This window comes from Arthrobotrys flagrans (genome assembly GCF_004000055.1).
Source record: "Arthrobotrys flagrans strain CBS H-5679 chromosome Unknown unitig_3, whole genome shotgun sequence".
Classification (NCBI taxonomy): Eukaryota; Fungi; Ascomycota; class Orbiliomycetes; order Orbiliales; family Orbiliaceae; genus Arthrobotrys; species Arthrobotrys flagrans.
In genome coordinates this window covers 560,306-580,802 of record NW_027137547.1, presented here as the reverse complement: position 1 = coordinate 580,802, position 20,497 = coordinate 560,306, and the positions used below count along the sequence as shown (strand labels likewise).

The 20,497-nt window shown below is 46.0% G+C and overlaps 5 protein-coding genes across 5 annotated transcripts; 2 read left to right on the top strand and 3 right to left on the bottom strand.

The window, feature by feature from the left end:
* Window positions 1-1,345: 1,345 nt before the first annotated feature.
* DFL_001549 (uncharacterized protein) lies at window positions 1,346-3,151 on the bottom strand (the record flags this gene model as incomplete). The annotated part of the gene is made up of 1 exon (XM_067630183.1): window positions 1,346-3,151. One exon carries the CDS (start codon window positions 3,149-3,151, stop codon window positions 1,346-1,348), a length of 1,806 nt encoding a protein of 601 aa, XP_067492852.1.
* A 2,417-nt stretch (window positions 3,152-5,568) lies between these two features.
* On the bottom strand, window positions 5,569-9,738 carry DFL_001548 (uncharacterized protein; the record flags this gene model as incomplete). The annotated part of the gene is made up of 7 exons (XM_067630182.1): window positions 5,569-7,442; window positions 7,725-7,956; window positions 8,034-8,121; window positions 8,180-9,082; window positions 9,140-9,528; window positions 9,591-9,657; window positions 9,722-9,738. The coding sequence occupies 7 exons, from the start codon at window positions 9,736-9,738 to the stop codon at window positions 5,569-5,571; spliced, it is 3,570 nt and encodes a 1,189-aa protein (XP_067492851.1).
* Window positions 9,739-9,960: 222 nt separating this feature from the next.
* DFL_001547 (uncharacterized protein) lies at window positions 9,961-11,967 on the top strand (the record flags this gene model as incomplete). Its single annotated transcript, XM_067630181.1, has 1 exon — window positions 9,961-11,967. One exon carries the CDS (start codon window positions 9,961-9,963, stop codon window positions 11,965-11,967), a length of 2,007 nt encoding a protein of 668 aa, XP_067492850.1.
* A 252-nt stretch (window positions 11,968-12,219) lies between these two features.
* DFL_001546 (uncharacterized protein) lies at window positions 12,220-14,191 on the bottom strand (the record flags this gene model as incomplete). Its single annotated transcript, XM_067630180.1, has 4 exons — window positions 12,220-12,331; window positions 12,395-13,194; window positions 13,258-13,752; window positions 13,856-14,191. The coding sequence occupies 4 exons, from the start codon at window positions 14,189-14,191 to the stop codon at window positions 12,220-12,222; spliced, it is 1,743 nt and encodes a 580-aa protein (XP_067492849.1).
* Window positions 14,192-16,640: 2,449 nt separating this feature from the next.
* DFL_001545 (uncharacterized protein) lies at window positions 16,641-18,047 on the top strand (the record flags this gene model as incomplete). The annotated part of the gene is made up of 5 exons (XM_067630179.1): window positions 16,641-16,665; window positions 16,793-17,073; window positions 17,164-17,441; window positions 17,503-17,753; window positions 17,833-18,047. The coding sequence occupies 5 exons, from the start codon at window positions 16,641-16,643 to the stop codon at window positions 18,045-18,047; spliced, it is 1,050 nt and encodes a 349-aa protein (XP_067492848.1).
* Window positions 18,048-20,497: the final 2,450 nt, after the last annotated feature.

The following is a 20,497-nucleotide window of genomic DNA, read 5'->3' as shown; positions in this document are numbered from 1 at the left end:
TCACGCCTACACAGATGCACCATCTAGAGGTTGAAAGTAAAATTAAATGTCCCCAGTCGTATAATGCCAGTCGGAGCGTACGTCAACCCCAATAATTTCCATAAATCCAGTTTTATATATCGACTAACATCTCTCGCATAAATACAGCTTCTGGTCCCTAAAATTCGTAATCTTCGACTTCCTCTGGCGCATAATCCGTAAACTCCCCTACGATAAACCCATAACGATAACTTACGTCACCATCATAGCCGCAACATAGCTGGCATCCAACGTAGTAGTTCTGGCAGAATGCATACCATTTCATCGATGGTGGCAGTTATACCCCGACCCGGGACCATGCGTACAGGCGAATAAATGGTTGATTACATATAAAGTTGGGAACATGGTGACGGATGCTATGTTATTGGCATTGCCGTTTCCATTGTTGTTTATGGCGAAAGCTCCTTGGGAGAGGTGTGATTACTTTTAATAATCGTTTTTTCTCAGTAGCAGTGTTTAATGTTAATAACTGACAGACATGTATTTTATACATAGGCGAATACGTTTGATCGCCCTATTCTCACTCAGTTTCTTCCTCCTCGCCATCTGTATCATCCGTATGGTCCAAGGACTCGTACATGCCCATTTTCGACTTTCTAGAAAAATGTGGGCGTCTATCGAAATGCTTTTCGCCACAATAGTCGCCTGCTCACCCAATATATACTGCCATATCCGTCGAGGTCGAGAGAGGTTTCTGTGGACGGTGACATGCGGGCCCTTGTAGAAAGACTGCGCGCCGGATTGCCTTTCTCAGAGATCAAGTCCGAAATTCTGAAGGCTCTAACACCCGTTCAACAAATAATATTCTAACTATCTAGCATCGGGGTTCCTGCGCATCATCATCTACCGAGTACATAATGGGAGCGTTTGGGATATTCAACCTCCTGGTAGAACAATTACTGAAGAAAAGGAGCCGGAGTCGAGTTCCTAAGTTCCAAGTGTCTATAATATACATAACGAAATAAAGTATGAAAATTTCAAGATACTTTCGGCATTTGCATGGGTATATGTCTCTGGAGCCGAGACTATTGCGTATATATGTCGAAAACTTTCACTAACGTGGTAGAAGAGAATTACCTATTTGCTTCAGACTACCTGCATATGTCAATTGAACTTCAAGATCATTTCTATTTCTACATGCGTATACATGATTGATCTCCTCCGTGCATGGTTTAGATGCCGTATTTTTCAGTAGCTTGCCAGTGCAATTTAGACCGAACCCGTTTCTGCGGAATGGTCGTTCAAATAAACTCTTTGTCCAAACTTCACCTAAGAGGATATATAACCTAGTGCCCACCTCCAAAACTTATTCGGCAAAATTATCATCTCGTACTTGCGTCTGTGCCCACCCATCGAATATTTCTTCAAGTGTTTGGTTTGTGGCAAGGAAGTTCAATTGTTCCATTTCCTCTGTTGTCAACAAAGCTGATTCGTCGGAGCGAGCCAGAGCTCGATAGAGCCTCAGCCCGGACCCAACTTCGTCAAGTTGGGATGTTACGGCCCTACGTAGTCCAGGAAATTTTGGCTCCCCTTTGCCTCTCTTTGGTCTTCGTCGAGTTGTTGGTCTCTTTGGACTCATCTCTGTGAACATTTCGGATAGATCGTCCTCGCTGTTTGAGTCTGGTTTGTCTCTTTTACCAGTTTTGTCAGCGGAAGTCTTTTTGCCTGTGGGACTTGGCTTTAGCTTCCCCTCCTCGGCCGTCGGCTTCCTTCCTGTGGTTGCTGTTTCCTTATTGGATTTTTTCTTCGGGGCGGGTTCGGTGAATTCGCTGTCTTCGTCGTCAAGTGTTCCATCCTCTTTATCAGGCTCATCGGACTCATCACTCTCACGGTCTGATGTCATCCCTTTCTTCTTTAAATCCTCACCTGTTACTTTATTTTCCGTCTTCTTATTAGTAGCCACCTCGGACTTCTTGTCTCCCTTTGGATCTTCTTTGGTCGCAGTCTCTACCGTGAGGTTTGTATCCGTTGATTTTGGCGGCTCTGTAGGCTTACCTTCATCTGTTCCTCCAGTTTTTTTTGTTTCCTTCGAATTTTCTTTCTCCTTGAAGGAGACTTTCTTCTTGTTAGCAGGCTTTTTGACTCCTTCCTCGGCTTCATCATCGTCATCATCTTCCCCCGATTCTTTCCATGTGCCGTCATCATCCTTCTTTGGTTTTCGTTTGATTGCAGGTTTTCTCTTTGGTTCTTTAGTGGTGTCAGGAGCGGTAGTAGTTGTAATAGGTGTATTCGTAGTTGCTACTTCATGATCCGGCTTACCCCCCTCGGGCTTCTTCTTAGGGTCATTTTTCTTCTTCTTTGTTGAATCATCCTTAGCTTTGTCTTTGCCTGTTGGATCTACTTCCTCGCCGCTATTCTCAGCCTCTGAACCTTCATATTCGCTTGCATTTTCCTCGCTGTCGTCGTCGTCAGACGAGTTATCTAGGTCTTTATGTTCGGATTCCCTTTTCCCTTCCTTTTTCTTTGTTTCCTTCTCACGCCGTCCCCCAGCTACCGTGCTCGCGTTGGATTCTGACGAATCACTGCTATCACTCCCATTTCTTTTATTTTCTTTATCCTCGTCGGGTGCAGGCTTGTATGTCTTCCCAGTAGGGTCATAGGGCTCCGGATAACATCCGGGTAAATCATAAGTTAGTCGGTGGAGTCTATCACCTTCGTCAAGCAATTTGAGGAACCTTACCGCAATGACCGCATTGAACTTATTTTCGAAAGGCTCATCAAAGTGCTCCAACTGAGGACGTGGTGCGAACGTCCACTTATTTGCCGCCTTGTCTCCTATAAAGCTGTCTGAATGCTCGAAGCAATTTCCCTCCGCGAATGGCCAAAACGTTTCGTCCGCTGGTCTTTGAATCCGCATGTTACCACAACTGGGGTATATGACATGATATCGTGTCAATTTTGTGTGGAATCCGGCTCTTACTTTGCCTCCGTCGTGCCAGTCTACGGTTTGTTTCTGCATTTTTATCATCTTGCCGGCAATTAACTCGTAGGTTTTTTGTTGGCTCGGATCGGAGAGTTTGGGATCCTTTGCCAGGAGGGGGTTTTTGTAGAGTTTACACATCTTCTGGTATGTATGTAGAGGTATGGGGTTTGCGGGGCCACCGAAAAGCATGGTTATACGGGCGGGGTTTTTGACGTTCCTTATTCCTTCTGCATAGCATATGTTGGCTGGATCTGGATCTAGGTGGTCTGGGCAGAATTGGAGAGGAACGAGAGCGATGCAACCGCATCCTGGGAAATTGAAAAGAGTGTATTCGCAGACCATTGTGAGAGTGGCAGCTGGGTAGTTCTTTTCGAATTCAGGGAGATATAGGCCTCGGGCCTATGTTTCTTTCGTAAAATCCACTCCAAGCATTATAATATTGCCCTAGTCTTGGGGTTTAAGGCTGAGCAACTTTGATATGGGAAGGAAGGTATAGAATTTGCAGAACTGACTATGAGGAATAAAGATGGAAAATAACTTTTTCGAGGATATGAAAGCTACAAACTTCGTGCCTCGAGATCGTAACGTAATATTCGTTAAAGTTCTGGTGTCTAAATACAATTCTAGTCGCTCATGTGTGGAAATAAAAACAGCTAGCACTCAAATGAAAGATTCCACTAGTATTGACAATAGTAAACAGACACGACGTGAACGCGTTTCTTTCATAAAGTATACAATCTATTAGTTGTTGTATTTACTTTGGGCTGGAAGAACTTTCTCGATGTGTATGGCATGAGTCGACGTCGATACCAACGTGTTGGGGCGTGTTGGAAATCATTCTTCGAACGCATCACGTGTTTAGTCTATTAATCAAAGAGAGAACCCCCGTTTTCCAACAGGTCACGAGCCCGCAAGATCAATCAGAAAAAAGAACCATCTTGTATACAAAATCAATCGAGAGATGACTTCGGTTAAAATAAAGTAATTGATTTTGTATAAAAGGTATTTCTTTTTTTTGATTGCGCTCGCAGGCTCATAACCTGTTAGAAAATGAGTCTTCGATTAAAATCTCCAACCTCAAGAATCACCGAAGCCTGACGGTTGACAAAAAACCCTACCCCCGAATCCACTTCAACCTCATATACCGACGGCCAGGTATGGTATCCACATCTCGAACCCCCCGTAGAGGGCCATTGAGGCGACCTCACCTCACTACTCCTATCAAAGCTAATATACGTGCTATACGTGCCTTCTGCGGTACAAATAAATTGCGTTGCACTGAACGCTAGCTCACTCAATTCTATAAACCTAGCCCCGCAGTTATTCATACTACTATCAAACACCACAACGTCAGGCAGGCGCCCACTCATAGAGACTAGAGGCCGCAAACGTCTAATTTCAGACGAATTAATAGAGTCTCAGCGTGATTTAATTGTGCAGGATGGGTGGGACGCCAGAGTTATGACCCACGAAGGAAGTATGGACGAATTAGATGTTCAGGTTTACAGGCGGACTATTGTACGTGCTATGGCCAGAATAAATTACTATATATGTGTATGTAGCCCGCAAGGCTTCATACCTGAATAAGGCAACTTACCAGCGACGTCTGCCAGAGGACCAGCGGCGGGTCAGGTTCAGCGACGGAACTCACTTTGGTTTTGGGGCGGAGGACAGAGTATGACTCTGGCGGCGGCCTAGAGAGAGGTATAATCCTGACTATATATAGCACAGGCGTAATCCCAAGGATGAAGTCTTCAAGCTACACGTCTGGGCCGCTGTAGGCTATAATTTCAAAAGTGAAATAGTATTCTATAGCAAAGGCAACGTCAGTGGGAAGCTTTCACGAGGGGTGTGTATAAATCAAGTCCTGGAAGGCTGGGGGACTTTGAGGCAGGAGATAATCAATAAATGGGTACCCGCTCTATGGTCTCGGGATATCATGCCCAAGCTACTAGATATTATATCGAACATGCACGAGGCATACTATCTACCATGAACGGAGTCATAGATGCATAGTTTCTAATACGACTTGTGGACACTACAAGTGTTTCTCACGACCTGGCGGGCCCAGGTTCTGCGTTCAAAAGGTGAATAATGCCATGCCTCAAATTTGATCAGAATCCAACAGAAAATCCAGAAGCTGATGCGTTCTAGTGCATCAAGACCGCGAGATGTTGGGAAATGCCGTTGATATTCTCGCATTCAAGATTAGTTGGTAAAAACAGGATGCCTGCTATTTCGTCGCCAGATCTGACCCCTGAAATTGCAGTTGCGGATTCGGGGATTAATTTGGATCCAAGGGACCCTGGTCAACAGTGTGAATACTATTTCGAGATTGTAACAATCTGGAATTATTGTGTGCTACCTAGTACGAATATAAGACAGCGACTGCATACAAAGTCACCCTAAACACCAAGAAACGCTTTATAAATTTATCAAAAACCACAACTCCATCCAAATGCAGATGGCATCTAGCCGTATACCCAGTATTTTATGCGCCCGCGTATCTAAACCTCTATCCTGAGTTGGTAAATCGTCGTATCATAAAGAGATCTAACACAACCCCGGGCATCCCGCTTCCAACGTTCCGACCGACGCAATAGTCCTCAAAGTTCTGAAGGATCTGGACTTCCAAATTCGCTGCCAGGCTGAAACATATACTTACTCCCCTTCTTCTCGTTGTATTGTTTCTTTCCATTGAGCAATACTTTCTCCAGACTCTCGTCGCTTCCGGGAGGAGGGTTAAAGTGCCAATCTAGTTGGGTCCTCTTCATCCATTGTTCCGCATCATCTTTCAGGTACCATTCGATCTCTGCAGCGTTCGTCCCACCCTTGTTCTTTCTCTTGGTGATACTATTACAGCTCTTATCTTGATGCAAGACTCGGTGGTCGACTTGGACCAACTGTGTCCTGACTACATGTGGAAAATCAACAAGCTGCTCGAAACACCTGAGATGGAAAAAACACTCTATTGTGTCAAAAACGTTGCGCCTATCGTACGCGCACTGGCCGTGAGGGTCGCTCTTGAATGTAGCAATCTCGTCGACAACGTATTCCCAATCCACGGCGACTTGGTAATTTCCGGCAATTATCGTTCTTGGATGTTTGTAGTTCTTTTCTCGCATCTCTCCTGTCGCAGTGCGGATTAACTCTGTTGTTTCGACGCCCTTGCAGTGACGGTATCGACACCAAGTTCTATAGTGGTCCTCATAGACCCTGGTGTTCGCGTATGGATGTCTTTGAATCCAAAAGCACTGAGTACGCCCTGGCTTGATCGATGGAAAGTAAAGCAATTCGTGAATGTTTGTTTGATCGTATAGTTTGACTTTATCACCCATTTCAAGGTATGCTTGTTCCTTTTTAGACATTGATCGATGCGGATTCCGAGTTTCGGTCCTTCGACGTTTGGCTAGGACTCTAGAGTTTTCGTCACTTGCTTCGGATCCAGGGTGTGGAGTGGATCTCGAGGAACTCGGAACTGGAAGGGAAGGTGCAATAGGGGTTGGAGGAATGCATTGTGGTGCATAGATACGTGGCCTCGAGGCATTTGATGGACCCGGAAAACTCGTCGGTTGCATGAAAGGCTGGTTTGGTCCCCGAAAGTAAGAGAGATTTTGTTCAATCGGGGTGGTTTCTTCTTGATACGATTCACCTACTTCGCCTTTCTTTGGCCTACCGCGCTTTCGTTTCTCTGAAGGTTGAATAAGGGGCGCGGAGGGTGCGAGCATGCGTAGAACGTAGTCCTGCTGACTAAGTACAGGTACAGGCGGGTCGGTTGGTGTTTGTTGCATCCCAGGTTGAGCAGTATCAGGAACGTCTGGCATCATGATATCTCCTATACTGCAGTCAAATAAGGCTGAGTCTAGAGATGCCAGGAACTCGTCGATCGCGGCTTGACTGATCTCTGGGGGTGTAGAACTCTCGTTGGAGAAATCTCCAACATCGGGTATACCGTTATATCTTGCGCCATAACTTTGTGAGCCCGAGTGGCAGTTAAAAGGTTTACTATGGTGTCTTGCCAATTCATACAACCTGCGATCGTAAAGTGGATACTTTGCCTCGGAGTTATGATTATGAGTACTCTCGTCCTTTTTGGACTTTCTACGAAGCTTTCTCGGGGAAGAGCAAAGCGCGGGAGCTTTTGGTAATAGATGTACATTGCCCTGAGGGCGGCGAGGGTGAAGGAGCCCGGGAGAAGCTACGATGTTGGTTGATGGAGTAGACGGAGGGATATGAGGGTTTTCAGCAGGCATATCTGGCCCGGCCCTCAACTGCGGGTCGATGGCGCAATCTGGAACATTGAAGAAAGACTGAGTGCATTCGTTAGATAACTGAGAGGGAGGGGAACCTCCAGTTTCTCCGAAGCTGTTGTAGTAAGTATCATCGAAGAATAGACCAAGCTGGTCTTCCTCAGCGAAACTATTGATGTAATCATCTAGTTCATGCTGAAATCCATATCCTTCGGGCTCGTTTGAACTCCCTGGAAGATTCCCCGAGCCCATGACTTTAGAGAATGAATGAATGAAAGATCTTTAAAGATATGGATTGGTAAGACAAACTTGCGATGTGAGTTGTAACCGTAGATATAGATGCAATGGTTTGAATGTGTAGTATAGATTCTTCTTGAGCTAGTAAAACTTGCGGTTCTTCTTTTGGCAATGAATTGAATAGTTGTCTATATGAAGGTGCCCTCTTTCGGGCCCGATAATTTGTATGATACGACTGGCCCCGGCGAAACATATTTGCAAAGAGCTTCGGATACATAGACTTCTGGTGTTATGACAACCAGAGGCGAGCTTGGAGCGGTTTTCAATGTCGCAAAGCATTAGCCTTGACCCCTCGAACCATGAAACGTGTTCAGATGGAACCGTGGCCTCGAGGGTCGATGTACTCTTGGGGTTACTCCGTCGTCGGATGGTGGATGAGAGTGGCTGTTGTCGAGACAAGCACGGATGACTAGGCCGTGGAGAACGGTGCGGTTGAAGCGACGTGCGCTACCGAGCCATGGCTTTGTTAGCCTTTGTTGGCCTTGTTAGCTCCAGCTTCAGGCCTGAGACGAAGTGGTACGCACGTGCCACATGTTGGACAAGGTAGACGCTCTAGTGCCGATAGGCGGAGGAACGCCAGGGTTCCTCAAGTATCGTTTTAGCTGCTGAGAGCTGTGGTTGTTATGCGAAGGCCACGGGGCCCTCGTCTAGCAGGGCGTCGCGGCATTACTCCTGGTCTTGCATATCCGAAACCCAGCCATTTCTTTCTTCTGGGCCCTCGGCGTCGGTTTGCGAAGGGCTCTCTTTTCGGGCTACTCGTTTTCTAGGCCAGTCCCTCGCAACATCTATGTTCCGTCTCGGCCACCAAAATTCCAGGAACATCATTAGGAGGTAGTCGATTACCGCACAGAGAACAAACAGCTTTCCCGCCCAGACTCCACATCCATAGTAACGTTTAAGCCTATCAATAAGGCGTGAGCTTCGGAATCTCATGATCCCATTGTAGACTTTTTCGGTTCGCTCTGCAACGTCGGTCCAGGAGTACATTTGCCTGATTTGGTCGTGAAACATTTCTGGCCGAACTGCCCCCGATTTGATAGCATGAATTGCCCTCGATGTCGCCGCAACTAGGTCATCTTCCTCCGGTTTTGCAAAAACAGTCATCTCGCTCGGTAACACCTCTGGAATGCCGCCGACCTGGGTGCACACAACATAGAGACCACAGGAAGCTGCTTCAACGATAACTGTGCCGAAAGCTTCAGTTAATGAGGCGTGTAGATATATTTGGCCCCTTATCATGACGTTCCGAACATCCTCATGCCGGATGGGCCCGAGCATTTCAACCCGGTCTTGCAAGACATTTTTCTCAATCATCTGCTCCAAGTCAATGGCCTTAGGCCCCGAACCACCGATGATAAACCTGACGTTTTTGTGTTGGGCGCAGATGCGTGGAATTGTGGCGACGAGTAAATCACAGCCTTTATTTGGGAACAAGCGAGATATCACAACGATTGTAATCGTGGAAGTCGGTGGAGGGGAGTCGGCTGGCCTGAAGTCTTTAGACACCAAGGCATTCGGGATTGCTGACACGGTGAAAGGGTCCAATGCAGCTCTGAGAACAGTGTTTTCCTTACTATCGAGTAGTTAGCAACTGGTGCCTACCCTTCCCGTCTCCCAGAATGTGTCTTACCAGGTATGAGAAACACAAATAACATGGTCTACATCACTCAATGTAAACTTCAGCAGCTTATTTGTGAGAATACTAGCAGCATCCGCGAACCCAAACAAGCTGTGATCCGTAAAACAAGTCTTCAACCCCATAGTCTTGGCATGTAACAGACCTTCTTGACAAAAGGCGGATAAACTGCCGTGCCCATGAACAATATCGATCCGTTCTCGAAGAACAATCTGGCGTAGTATTGGGAAGAAAGAGAATACTGTTGGCAGCGTGGACTCTCGATAGACGACCCAAAATGGGACATAGTAAACTTTGATGCCATTCGCAAGGTATCGGACTCCCGTGCGGTCTCCATATGAATGAGTAATAATAACTACTTTGTGCCCTCGGTCAACCAATTTCTAGCCATGAAATCTTTCAGTCCGAGTTCTGTAGACGTATGCGAGTTATAAGAGTAACGAACACTAGAGACCTGATAGATATGACTTTCGACACCCCCAGGCTGGGGAAAGAAGAAATCCGAAACCATCCTAATTCCGACAACTGTTAGCATACTCGAGTACTTGTGGGTATCCAATTGAGGAAAGAACATACGCTATATTGTAGGACATCTTGGCGACGATATAGCTGCGGTACCTGAGGCGAACCTCAGACCACCGACCCTTCTAGATATGAGACTATGATATTGGTCTGGACAAGTCGCAAGTTTGGCGTTGTTATGGGCTCTATCTCAGCCAAGACCTAGCCAAGACCTCGCTTCGCTATGGTCTTCAGCGCCGAAATTTTGCGACAGAACTTCATCTACAACATCCACCTTCAAGCGTACCTACGACATGTCGAAAAAACGAAAGAGAGATCCAGAGGCATCGGAGTCCAATATTGGGATACCCGCCGACTCAAAGCCCGAGAAATCGAAAAAGGACAAATCTAAACTCAAGGAAAACGACAATGAACGGCTAGGAAGCTCTGACAAGTTAGAGGCGAAATTTGCATCGCTCGCGAATGTGACTGAAACCGATTCCACGACGGAGGAGAATGTGGCAGAAGTCGCAAATGATAGGATGGAGGTTGGCGAGTCAGTGGCTCTAAAAAATGTAGCGGCTAGTTTGGTCGAAAAGCCAAGTTCAAAGAAAGACAAGAAGAAAAAGAGGAAGGACGAAGATCTGTCAACCGGGCACTCGTCAATTCTCTCCAAGTTCGATAAGTATAGGGCCGAAGTTCTAAGTTCCGGCCCAAAGATCGTGGCCAAAGAAGCTGTTCCAGAGGAGCCATTGCAAGGGCTCCATCCGCTGCCCCAACCAGCTCAGGCACCAGTCCAAAAGGTGGACCCGAACTCTGCTCTTCCATCCTATCTTTCTCAGCCTACGACAGTACCGACGAGCCAAAGGCCACTATTCGAGTCCTTTAATATACCGGGCCTCCTTCTATCCCGCTTAGAGAAACTAGGGTTTGCAAATACATTCCCGGTCCAGTCAGCACTTTTACCTCTTCTGCTGCCAGATGATCGCCTACCACCCTCGACTCCCAGATCAGATCTTCTCGTTTCAGCTGCTACCGGTTCAGGGAAAACGTTGTCATACCTACTTCCCATCCTCGCGAGCCTGCTCCATCGGATAGTACCACATACTTACGCCTTAATTATTGTCCCCACACACGAGCTAGCCACGCAAGTCCAGCGGACAGCACACTCACTTGCCGCTGGAACATCTCTGAAAATCAGCACTGCGATTGGTACTCGCCCATTTGAGGTTGAAAAGGATCATATCATAGCCAACGATGTTGGAAGTACTGGTGCCGATATCCTGATAGCAACGCCGGGTAGGCTGGTCGAACACATTCGTAACAATCCGCAGTTTACACTTCGGCACCTCCAATGGTTAGTAGTCGACGAAGCAGACAGGTTACTGAGTCAAAGTTTTCAGGATTGGGTAGAAATCGTTGGGGATGAATTACAAAAACCGTTCTCAATGAAGGATGAACAAGTTGGCTTCGATATCACATCAATAGGCCTACGACTTCCTAAGCGGGCAGCCGACACCGTAAGGAAAGTAGTTTTGTCGGCTACTATGACCAGGGATGTCGGCAGACTCGCAGGATTAAAACTTAGGCGGCCGCAATTAATAGCCGTGGACGATATCGGTGGCCAAGGGATATCAATGGATGGATCTGATAACGATGGCGAGGATCAAGAAACAGCCGACAAGGGATTAAGGGAACTTAATTCCTTACCTTCAACTCTCGAAGAACACTACTATCCTGTCACCAATCCGACGCAAAAGCCACTGGTATTAGCGAAACTCCTCTCTGATAACAAGACAAAATCTGGTATCTTGGTTTTCACAAAATCAAACGAGTCAGCATCCCGTCTTGCGAGACTTCTCGAATTACTCTTTGCCAAGAAACTCGGCAAGAAGCGAACGGGAAGCAGCCAAAAGGGCTGGAGTATTGCAGTATCTACTTCTGACAAACGGAAAAAGGAAATATCAGCCAATACGACAAAGTTTAAGGCTTCAACTATTGATATATTGATATCCACGGATTTGATGGCGAGAGGTGTTGACCTTCCCAATGCGCAGTTGGTTATCAACTACGATTCGCCAAGAAACGAAAAGGATTATATACACCGTGTCGGGCGAACCGCTCGGGCGGGTAACAGAGGTATCACATGGAGTTTGGTGGAGGATAGCGAGGCAAGATGGTGGTGGACAGGCATCGGGAAGGTCCGAAGAAGCAATTCTGATGGTATCAATAAGGAAAGTGCGCTGGAACTCAACGATAAGGCCGTGCAGATATATGAAGAAGCCCTAGAGAAACTAGGAAGGGAGGTCAGAGGAATTTGAAGGATTCCAAAATGTACAAAGGTGGTGTACGATATACATGTAAGAATATTTCAGCGGATATGACGACACAAATCTATGAATGCGATCTTTCAGACTTTCTCAATGACGAGTCAAGACGAGCTCTCGTGGCTTGTGCTTCAGTATTACGATATATACAACAGGCTATGCTAGCACTATGATTACGGGAAAACAAAAACGAAAAATCAAAAACTCGTTGCGCAAGAAAGGCAGCAACTAGAAATCGACAAAAGATCAAGCCTTCTTCTGCTTGAGTTCTTGGCTGCCGTATAATGCAATGACAGCGATACCAATAAAGGCGGCAATAACGCTGAAGACCAAGGCTACGATACCACGGGCGGTGAATCTGCATCATGAATGTGTGTTAGCCTCGTTTCTAGACTCCCTCGGATTTAAGAAGAATACTCACCCTGCTGGTAGTGGAGCTGGGCTCAAATTTTGCCCGGTGAGGTCCAAGTAGTTTTCCGCATTTGCTGCAGCATTTCCGACCACTGGAAGATTCTGTTCTCTGCAAATGGCCAAGTGGTCTTCCGGGATCGTTTGTGTATTTTGCAAAACATCTGGAGCCTCGATGAATGTGGCAATGAGACCGGATTCAATATGCCACTCAATGTGACAATGAAACAGCCAAACGCCGGGGTTATCAGCGCGGAAGCGCAGAACGACGTTACCACCTGGGTTGACCAAGACTGTATCTCTTCGCATCGGCTTTTTGGCGAATTCGATAGATTCATCAGAAGCATTGAAGAAACCAGCGTCATCATCACTACGATAGGCAAGCTGGAACGTATGACCGTGAAGATGGAATGGATGCTTTCCAGGGTCGTTGTTGTTAATAATCAACTCGACGACGTCGTGATGCTTAAAGACAATTGGGTTTGTATCGCGGCCGTAGATTTCCGGTGTCAAGCTGAGATTTCCAGCGTTGAGCGCAGTGTAAAGGGTGGGAACCTTGGGGGCGACGTAAGTGATTCCATTGAAGAATGCGTAGTTTGCGCCGTCTCCAAGATTGTCCATCATAACCTCAAGGGCAAACGAATATGTGGGTTCTTCCCAAAGATCCTCGCCATCAAGTGGAACCAAGGTGAAATCATCAAACGGCTCGAACGCATCAACGAATGCAGGTTCTGGGAGCGGTCTCGCAGCACTGTAGATGAGATGACCAGTAACGTTAGGGTTTAGACCGTCGGGGATTTGATCGAAGAGATCCTAGAACACACGTCAATATTCCGAGTGCCATGTAAGTTTTAATACAATTGTTATGGTACTAACCTCGTCCATACTTCCAACAATGGCGAAATTCTGAGTAGTTTCGTTCCTAGTGGTCAAAAGGAAGGAAACTCTTTGCGCCGCAGTGAGGTAAATCATTTCCGCTTCAGCTTCCTCAGTGTATTCGCCATCGACTTCAATGATTCTCATTTTATGGCCTTCGATCCAGAAGTATTGCGCTGCAAATGCGGCCATATTCACCACGCGAACCATATAAGTCCTTCCAGGTTTAACATGGAATGGCATTCCTTGCGTTTCGTTCATAAGCGCAGAATTAGGTACTGGCTCTGCACCTGTTGGATTTCCGACGGACAAGAACTTCGCCAGAAGTGGTGGGTTCTCATCGTGATACCAGTCGCTGAGCGAAATCACAACTTCCTCGTCGTACTTTTTGGAGTATGGGCCCTTTGGATCGCGTACTATTAAGGGCGCGCGGATACCATCAGGGTATTGGCCTTTGATATGTGAGTGATACCAATATGTTCCTGGTTGGTTGATCTAAGAACTTCAAGTTAGGACATTCTTCTGTTTTGCCACGGAAGCTTATATTCATAAACCCCGAGATGCGCGCGAGCTGTCCCGGTTTTCTCGCCGAACTTACTGTGAAGTTATAAGTCATTTTTTGACCGGGAGCAAGTGCGCACTGCGTAACTTTCCCAGGTCCGTCCATAGAGTTTGTTCCATTCTGGAACAGACCGTGCCAATGAAGACTTGTTTCAACATCTGGCAAACCGTTGATGAGATTGACGACTAATCTATCGCCTTTCTCAATTTCGATTGTAGGAATTGGCCATTTTCCATTGATACCAATTACACGACGCTCGAATTGCTTGTCCGGGTTCGCTGTTGTATATGTTACATTGAAGTCATATGTAACAGTTTTGGAGAATACTGAGGGGAGAAGAGAGAGCAAGGAGGCCGCCACGAACGACTTCATCCTGAGATGTTAACGCGTTGCGTTGCAAAATTTGCCTCAAGCACACGATAATTACAGAGGATGTTGGTGATAGTATGGAAGGAAGGAAAGATAGCTGAGGAGTAACTGAATGATCTGATAAGATTATTATTGTTTCATGGGAGGAAGCCACTCTCCAAGAGGAATTTGAAGTATCGGATCAATCCGCCGACTTTACCTCGCGACCTGGCCTACGTTGGCCACGGGTCGATGACATCCCACTCGTGAATTTTTTCCTCAATTGTCGTTGGAACTCAAGCTTTAGCGATTTCATGCAGCGGTATGTAGTCTACAAGGATCCACTTCCCAGCCTCGACATGGCTTCTGCAACTTGAGGCAACGTCGGAGCGCCGTCTCGTGAATACAATTTGCAGAATGTGATAGATGATGGGGGCCGACGGCTTTTCGAAAAAAGAAAGTTTTCCAGCCTTCGAAATGGCGGATCAGATAATCAACTGATCAAACGATGCCACCTTCGGCATGTCAAAAGGATTTTGATTTTCAATTGGCAAGGAAGGTGGTCTGGAAACAAGTTTCCTGCGTAAACAGGAAGGCAAGGAAACGTTTTCCGCCCCAGCAATTAAATCCATGCATTTCTATGGTTCTATTTTCCCTCAATAGAAACCGCCACTTTCAAGCTTTCGTCCGAGTCTTGGAGTCCGAAGCAAGGGATTGTAAAAGTCTTGGAGGAGTGGGTCTGCGCAGCTGCCCAGCTCATTGCCAATGCGGACTAGAAAGGCTTGATCGATGACAAGTCCTACCCTTGTCCTTAGGCCTTGATCCACATCCCCCGGGGAAAATGTATGTATAGTATAGGTATCTTCACTTCATGATATCTATAAGTTGCGTTGCTTCGTGGTATTTTCGGCAGACTTATCGGATGCATCAGATTGTCGTCGAAATAAGTTTGCCATCAGATAATGCATCGCGATCCAAAAGAATCTCCAGTCGTATGATCCCAGAGAAAATGACCAACATTCTCGCTAAAGGTGGTCCGAGGCCCATGAAAAATTTTTTCTTTTAGTGCGCCATGTTACTCCCCGAAAAGCCACTACTAACAAATTTCCAGAACTTAACTTCGGAAATGGCGCTTTTCTATCAACTGTTTCCTATTCTTGATTGAAGGCTGACTTATGTAACGAGTATGCATCCCACGCTCCAGCGAATCGCGCTTTAGAACCCTGCGCACTAGCGGGGTGGGCTGATCTCCGAGTGGGGTTTCGATAGCGAAATGATGGAACTGGAGCTCCGGGGTCAAAGTATGATCTGATCGTAGGCTGACAATTTTGTGCCTATGCTCCTGCCATGATAGCATACACCTATTTTTGAGTTTCGATCCTGCATTTCGCACAGTTTAGAGGTTCGGTCACAAAAAACCTGAATTTTCTTGGCCGATTTCGGCCGGCGGTGAAGCTGGATTGAAATGGTACTGTTTTTAGTTAACTCGCTATTTTGTCCCGCACCTGCGGGAAACACCGTGTGCTTAGACGAGTGATTTTGTGAGGCTTCATGCTTTCGTTCTGACAGTTTACATGCTGCCGAAAAGTTGAGAACCAACTTACCTCTCTTGTTTTTCATTCTGCCTTACCATTATATTTTCTTTCGGAGCAACCATTTTTTGCATTGCTGTTGGAGCCTACTACTACGGTCGATGATAGTTTCTGAACCCTTGATCTGGACTACCCGTCCCAAGTAAAGTTATCTGATCCGTACTGCCAAGATTGAGGTAGTGCGACCCGATAGACAGGGATTAAAACTTAGTGTGGGTCCGGACGTCTTCCATGCAATCGTGTGCGACATTATCCCATGCAGTCACTATTGCTGAAGCGAAGGCTTGCAGGATGACTTGAAATTCCTTGCCTGATAGTCGGTCCAGAAATGCCGGCTTTAGTCTCAAAAAGTAGGTCCCCTCTTTCAGATCTTCGGCATGTTTCCTTGTCGTTTCGTTTCTGCCTGTTTAGATAAGTCACCGTTCACTTCGTACTTCATGCATATACATAGGTGGACGATCGATTCTTGATTCATTGAACCCATGTTCGGGGGCGGAATGAAAGAGTGTGGACCCGGAGAAAACCGTTAAACTCAATGCCAGTAGGGAGCAGCGGCAGCCAGTTTTCGTTACTCGTCAATTGTGCAGCGCATCGATCACCTGCTAGGCTGGGGCTGCAGGGACTCCTTGGATTCGTGTGCTAGCTTCGTTTTGAAAACGATTCCGCGGTTGCCAGTGAATTTCGTGCCACGGGCACAAGTTCGTTTTTTTTCTTCAGCTCTTGATCCTGTAGTAATCTGATATGATTTGAAGAGCACGCCTCTCTTTCCCTCTTCCCTTCTTCTCTTAAAGATCAATCATTATCTTTCGCCTCTTTTATCTGATCCGTTTCTGGCGGTTTATCTTTCGGATCTAAGAGTTATCAAGACAATTGCGCCCAAGATGGTGAACGTCTTCGCGGTCCCAGGTATGTAAATAACACACATAACGCAGAACTTCGAAAATGCGGTGCGACTTGAGCTCGTGCACCGCTATTTACTTTCAGAAAGAATGCAGAAAATACAAGTGCTAATTCTTCTTGCGGGTTGGATTAGTGTTCTTTATCGTTTTTCGCGAGTCTCTTGAGACCGCAATTATCGCTGCTATCCTTCTATCTTTCTTGAAAAAGACATTTGATACACCGGATAGTGATCGGGCGGCGTATGTACGCTTGCGTAGACATGTCTGGCTGGGTCTAATAATAGGTTTCATTTTTGTTCTTGCTATTGGAGGTGGTATGATCGGTGCCTTCTACAGGCTGGGTGTCGATGCATGGGCGAAATCGGAAAGCTTATGGGAAGGTATATTCTGTTTAATCGCAAGTGTAATTATTACGGTAAGGCCCTTACAACGGCCCTGTTTTGATGTAGAATTTGGTGACCTATAGTGGATTTGATATTGATCATACCGTTTTCTGGGCGAGTAGGTAATGGGCGCGGCTATTCTACGAGTTTCGAAACTTCAAAAGAAATGGCAAGAGAAGATCACAAAGGCTCTCCAAGCACCCAGGAAGGAAACTACGTTCGGGCAAAAACTTGAGAAATATGCCCTCTTCATCCTGCCGTTCATCACTATTCTTCGTGAGGGACTTGAAGCCGTTATTTTCGTTGGAGGTGTTGGTCTGTCATTCCCCGCAAGCGCCTTTCCCATACCCGTTATCACTGGTATCCTCGCTGGTCTCTTGATCGGTTTCATTATGTACAAGTGAGTAATTGATTTCTTTGCAGCAATATCTCTAACATATGCTAATATGTTACATTAATAGGGGCGGCAACATGTTCCAGCTTCAAATCTTCCTCATCATCTCAACTTGCTTCTTGTACCTTGTCGCAGCCGGTCTCTTCTCTCGAGGTGTATGGACACTCGAAATGTACGAGTATGGCAAACTTGTTGGTGGCGATGTAGCGGAAACAGGATCTGGGCCCGGCTCTTACGATATCAGACAGAGCGTTTGGCACGTCAATTGCTGCTCACCCGGATATAACGGGGGTGGCGGTTGGGGTATTTTCAATGCCCGTAAGTATCACAATCTGGCTCCAAGCCGCAAGGTGTGTCTGTGTTTATTTTCAATTCTAATGTGGTTCGCCTCTCATAGTTTTCGGTTGGCAAAATTCCGCGACATACGGCTCCGTCATCTCGTACAACCTTTACTGGATTGCCGTCATTGCTTACTTCCTCTTTATGTACTTCCGAGAACAGAAGGAGTCTAACGCATCTGCTCAATCAGATTCTGACCTCGAAGCTGATAACGGAAAGGGCGTTGTGGCTGGCGGGAAGAACGCCGTCGCGGTCGATGAGAAGAGTACCTAATTTTTTTTCAGGAATCTTCTCATTAGACTTATAGACGAGCGACTGGTATATATATTGCAATGTTGGCTGTCCAAACATCTGCAACAGAGATTTTCAATCGTTATGCATGAAATATACCTAGGAGTCCTGTAACGTTGTAACTCCTCGGTTCGCACATGTTGTCGCATTGAGGTTTACATTTTTACTATCTTGTACAATTGTGCATATAATTATGTAATTTTGAAATGATTTAATGCAAAATACCCTGTGAATCCATTTAATTCATACAACCTGTAGCGCTATAGCGAAGATCGAAGTGCAATGGTGCGTTCTGATCCCAGCAGATTGTCTACCGATCCATCATTCCCGTACTGCCAGACTAGATCTCGATCGCTCCAAGTGTCGTAGTTAATCCAACTTTGGAACACCGCATCTGAACCTGGTGCCTCCTCCCAAACGATCTGCCTAATTTCTGCTATACGACCTCGAGCCAATTGCAGGTTGATTAACCCGTTTAGAAGGAAACCCCGTAGTACCCATGATAGAGATAGTCCCACAAGTCTCCACATTCTAGTATATGAAAAATATGTCCTGCTACCGATATACAGCGCCCCGTAGTGTTCCCAAAACGCTTCCATTTAGTTTTGTTCAAGCACTGCGGTTGGGAAGCAGACTTGTTGATGAACAATGCCATTTTATACTGACTACCTAAACTTATAAGCAGAGATAGGAATTTGAGGCTGACGTGCTTTAGTGTTAATATTAGCAGCATGCTCGCTCGTTTCTCGGGATGGTTGACGTCCTCTAACCGAGAGACCGAATAATTATCACCAGCAGCTTAAAGTCTTGCTCTATATAGATACGTGTTCAAGAGAGCTTGACAACTAAATTTATAAACTGGTAAAAGCTGTATCTAGCTTCATCCTCAAGAATTGGAAACCCACCAGAGGCCGTTCCTTGTTTGAATCCCACCCGCAAGGATACGGTACTACTGTGACAGATCACTAACGAGCCTGGTACTGTTAGGTTTTCGGAACCTAAGGCCGGTTTGCAAAATATTAATCTTAAAAGGAGGATCTCCCTCCTCGTCTTCAAAGGGGATATCGCGAGATTCCATAACTAATGGCACCAGATCGAGAACCTCCTGCGTCGCCAATGAGCTCCGTTTCTGTAAGTTATTTTGACCTTCTCCACCTTGCTCAGACTACGGTAATTGAATTATTATCTTTGCAGTCGTAGCCGTCGTGGATTTCGATTCCAACCAGAATAAATGGGAATAATGTTGAATCACTTTTCGCTTCAGCATTCTATATCGACATGTTATAACACTAGATCAAGTGTAAATGGTCGAGTATAGGATTTTATCGGCGACATATGCACATATAATAACTATCAACCGGTCAATTAAAATCTTGAAGAAGGTTCCACTTACGACTCAGATTCTTAGTATAATATTCGATATTCCTCGCTGCAGCACGTTCGTCCGTAATAACATCATTGATACAATCTGCGCTTATCCATACTTCTGCAATATCCCAGATCTCCATAGCCGAGTTAATAGTCCGAGGATATTCGTTCACTTTCCCCATCTGAACATCGATTTCACGGTGGATATATTTCCCCCATTCTTCGACTGTGATCCAGCGACCATCGATAAGTGTGGAGTATATCACACTGAGCCAAATAGCGGTTAATGTGCAGGAATTGAATCTCGTCATCCCAGAGCCCGATCTACGAAGCGCCTAACCGTATCCCAGCTAGGGGTTTTCCGATTAGGTCTAGGTACGAGACAAGGAGTTTTCACAGAATCGCGCTTGTGCAATATGCCACGCTAGAACATGTGATAGTAAATGCGTGGGGAGAGTTCCTACACTTAAGTTTTTGATCCATGCCAATATATCCTTTGGCCTAGAAGTTCACAAAACGTAGGCGTAGTTAAGAGCAAATTGTTAGAATCAACTCATGGCAAACGCCGAACGCTCCGTGTGAACCAACTTCACGGGTAATTGTCTAGCCCGCACTATCGCAGAAGCATTTGAATTACCATATGTAGTATTCTAGGAATTGTGGGATCGACATCTTTTTATACCTAAAAGTCCTGGAACTACTAGCATAATATTCGGCCTGCCCGATACCCCCTCTAAATCCAACGTGCAACACATCCTCCTCAGCATCCCGATCTTTCTAACATTGACCCCGGGGAACGCAAGATGGTTAGAAGCAGTAAGCATAAAACTCGGAGGTTTCGATAGCACAAACAATGGATGGCAAACAGAACTCTTGGACCCCGTAGTTTGGTACGGCCGAATCGACCAAGAAGAGTCTAAAAATTATGAAGATCGTTCGTTTCTTACTGGACGACGTGGAGACGTTTATGATTGCTCGAACAATGTTGTACCATCTGGTGGTGTGTTAAACACGTTGAGGTATTATGCAGAAGATGTAAATCGTATGTCTAGTTTATCCAAAGG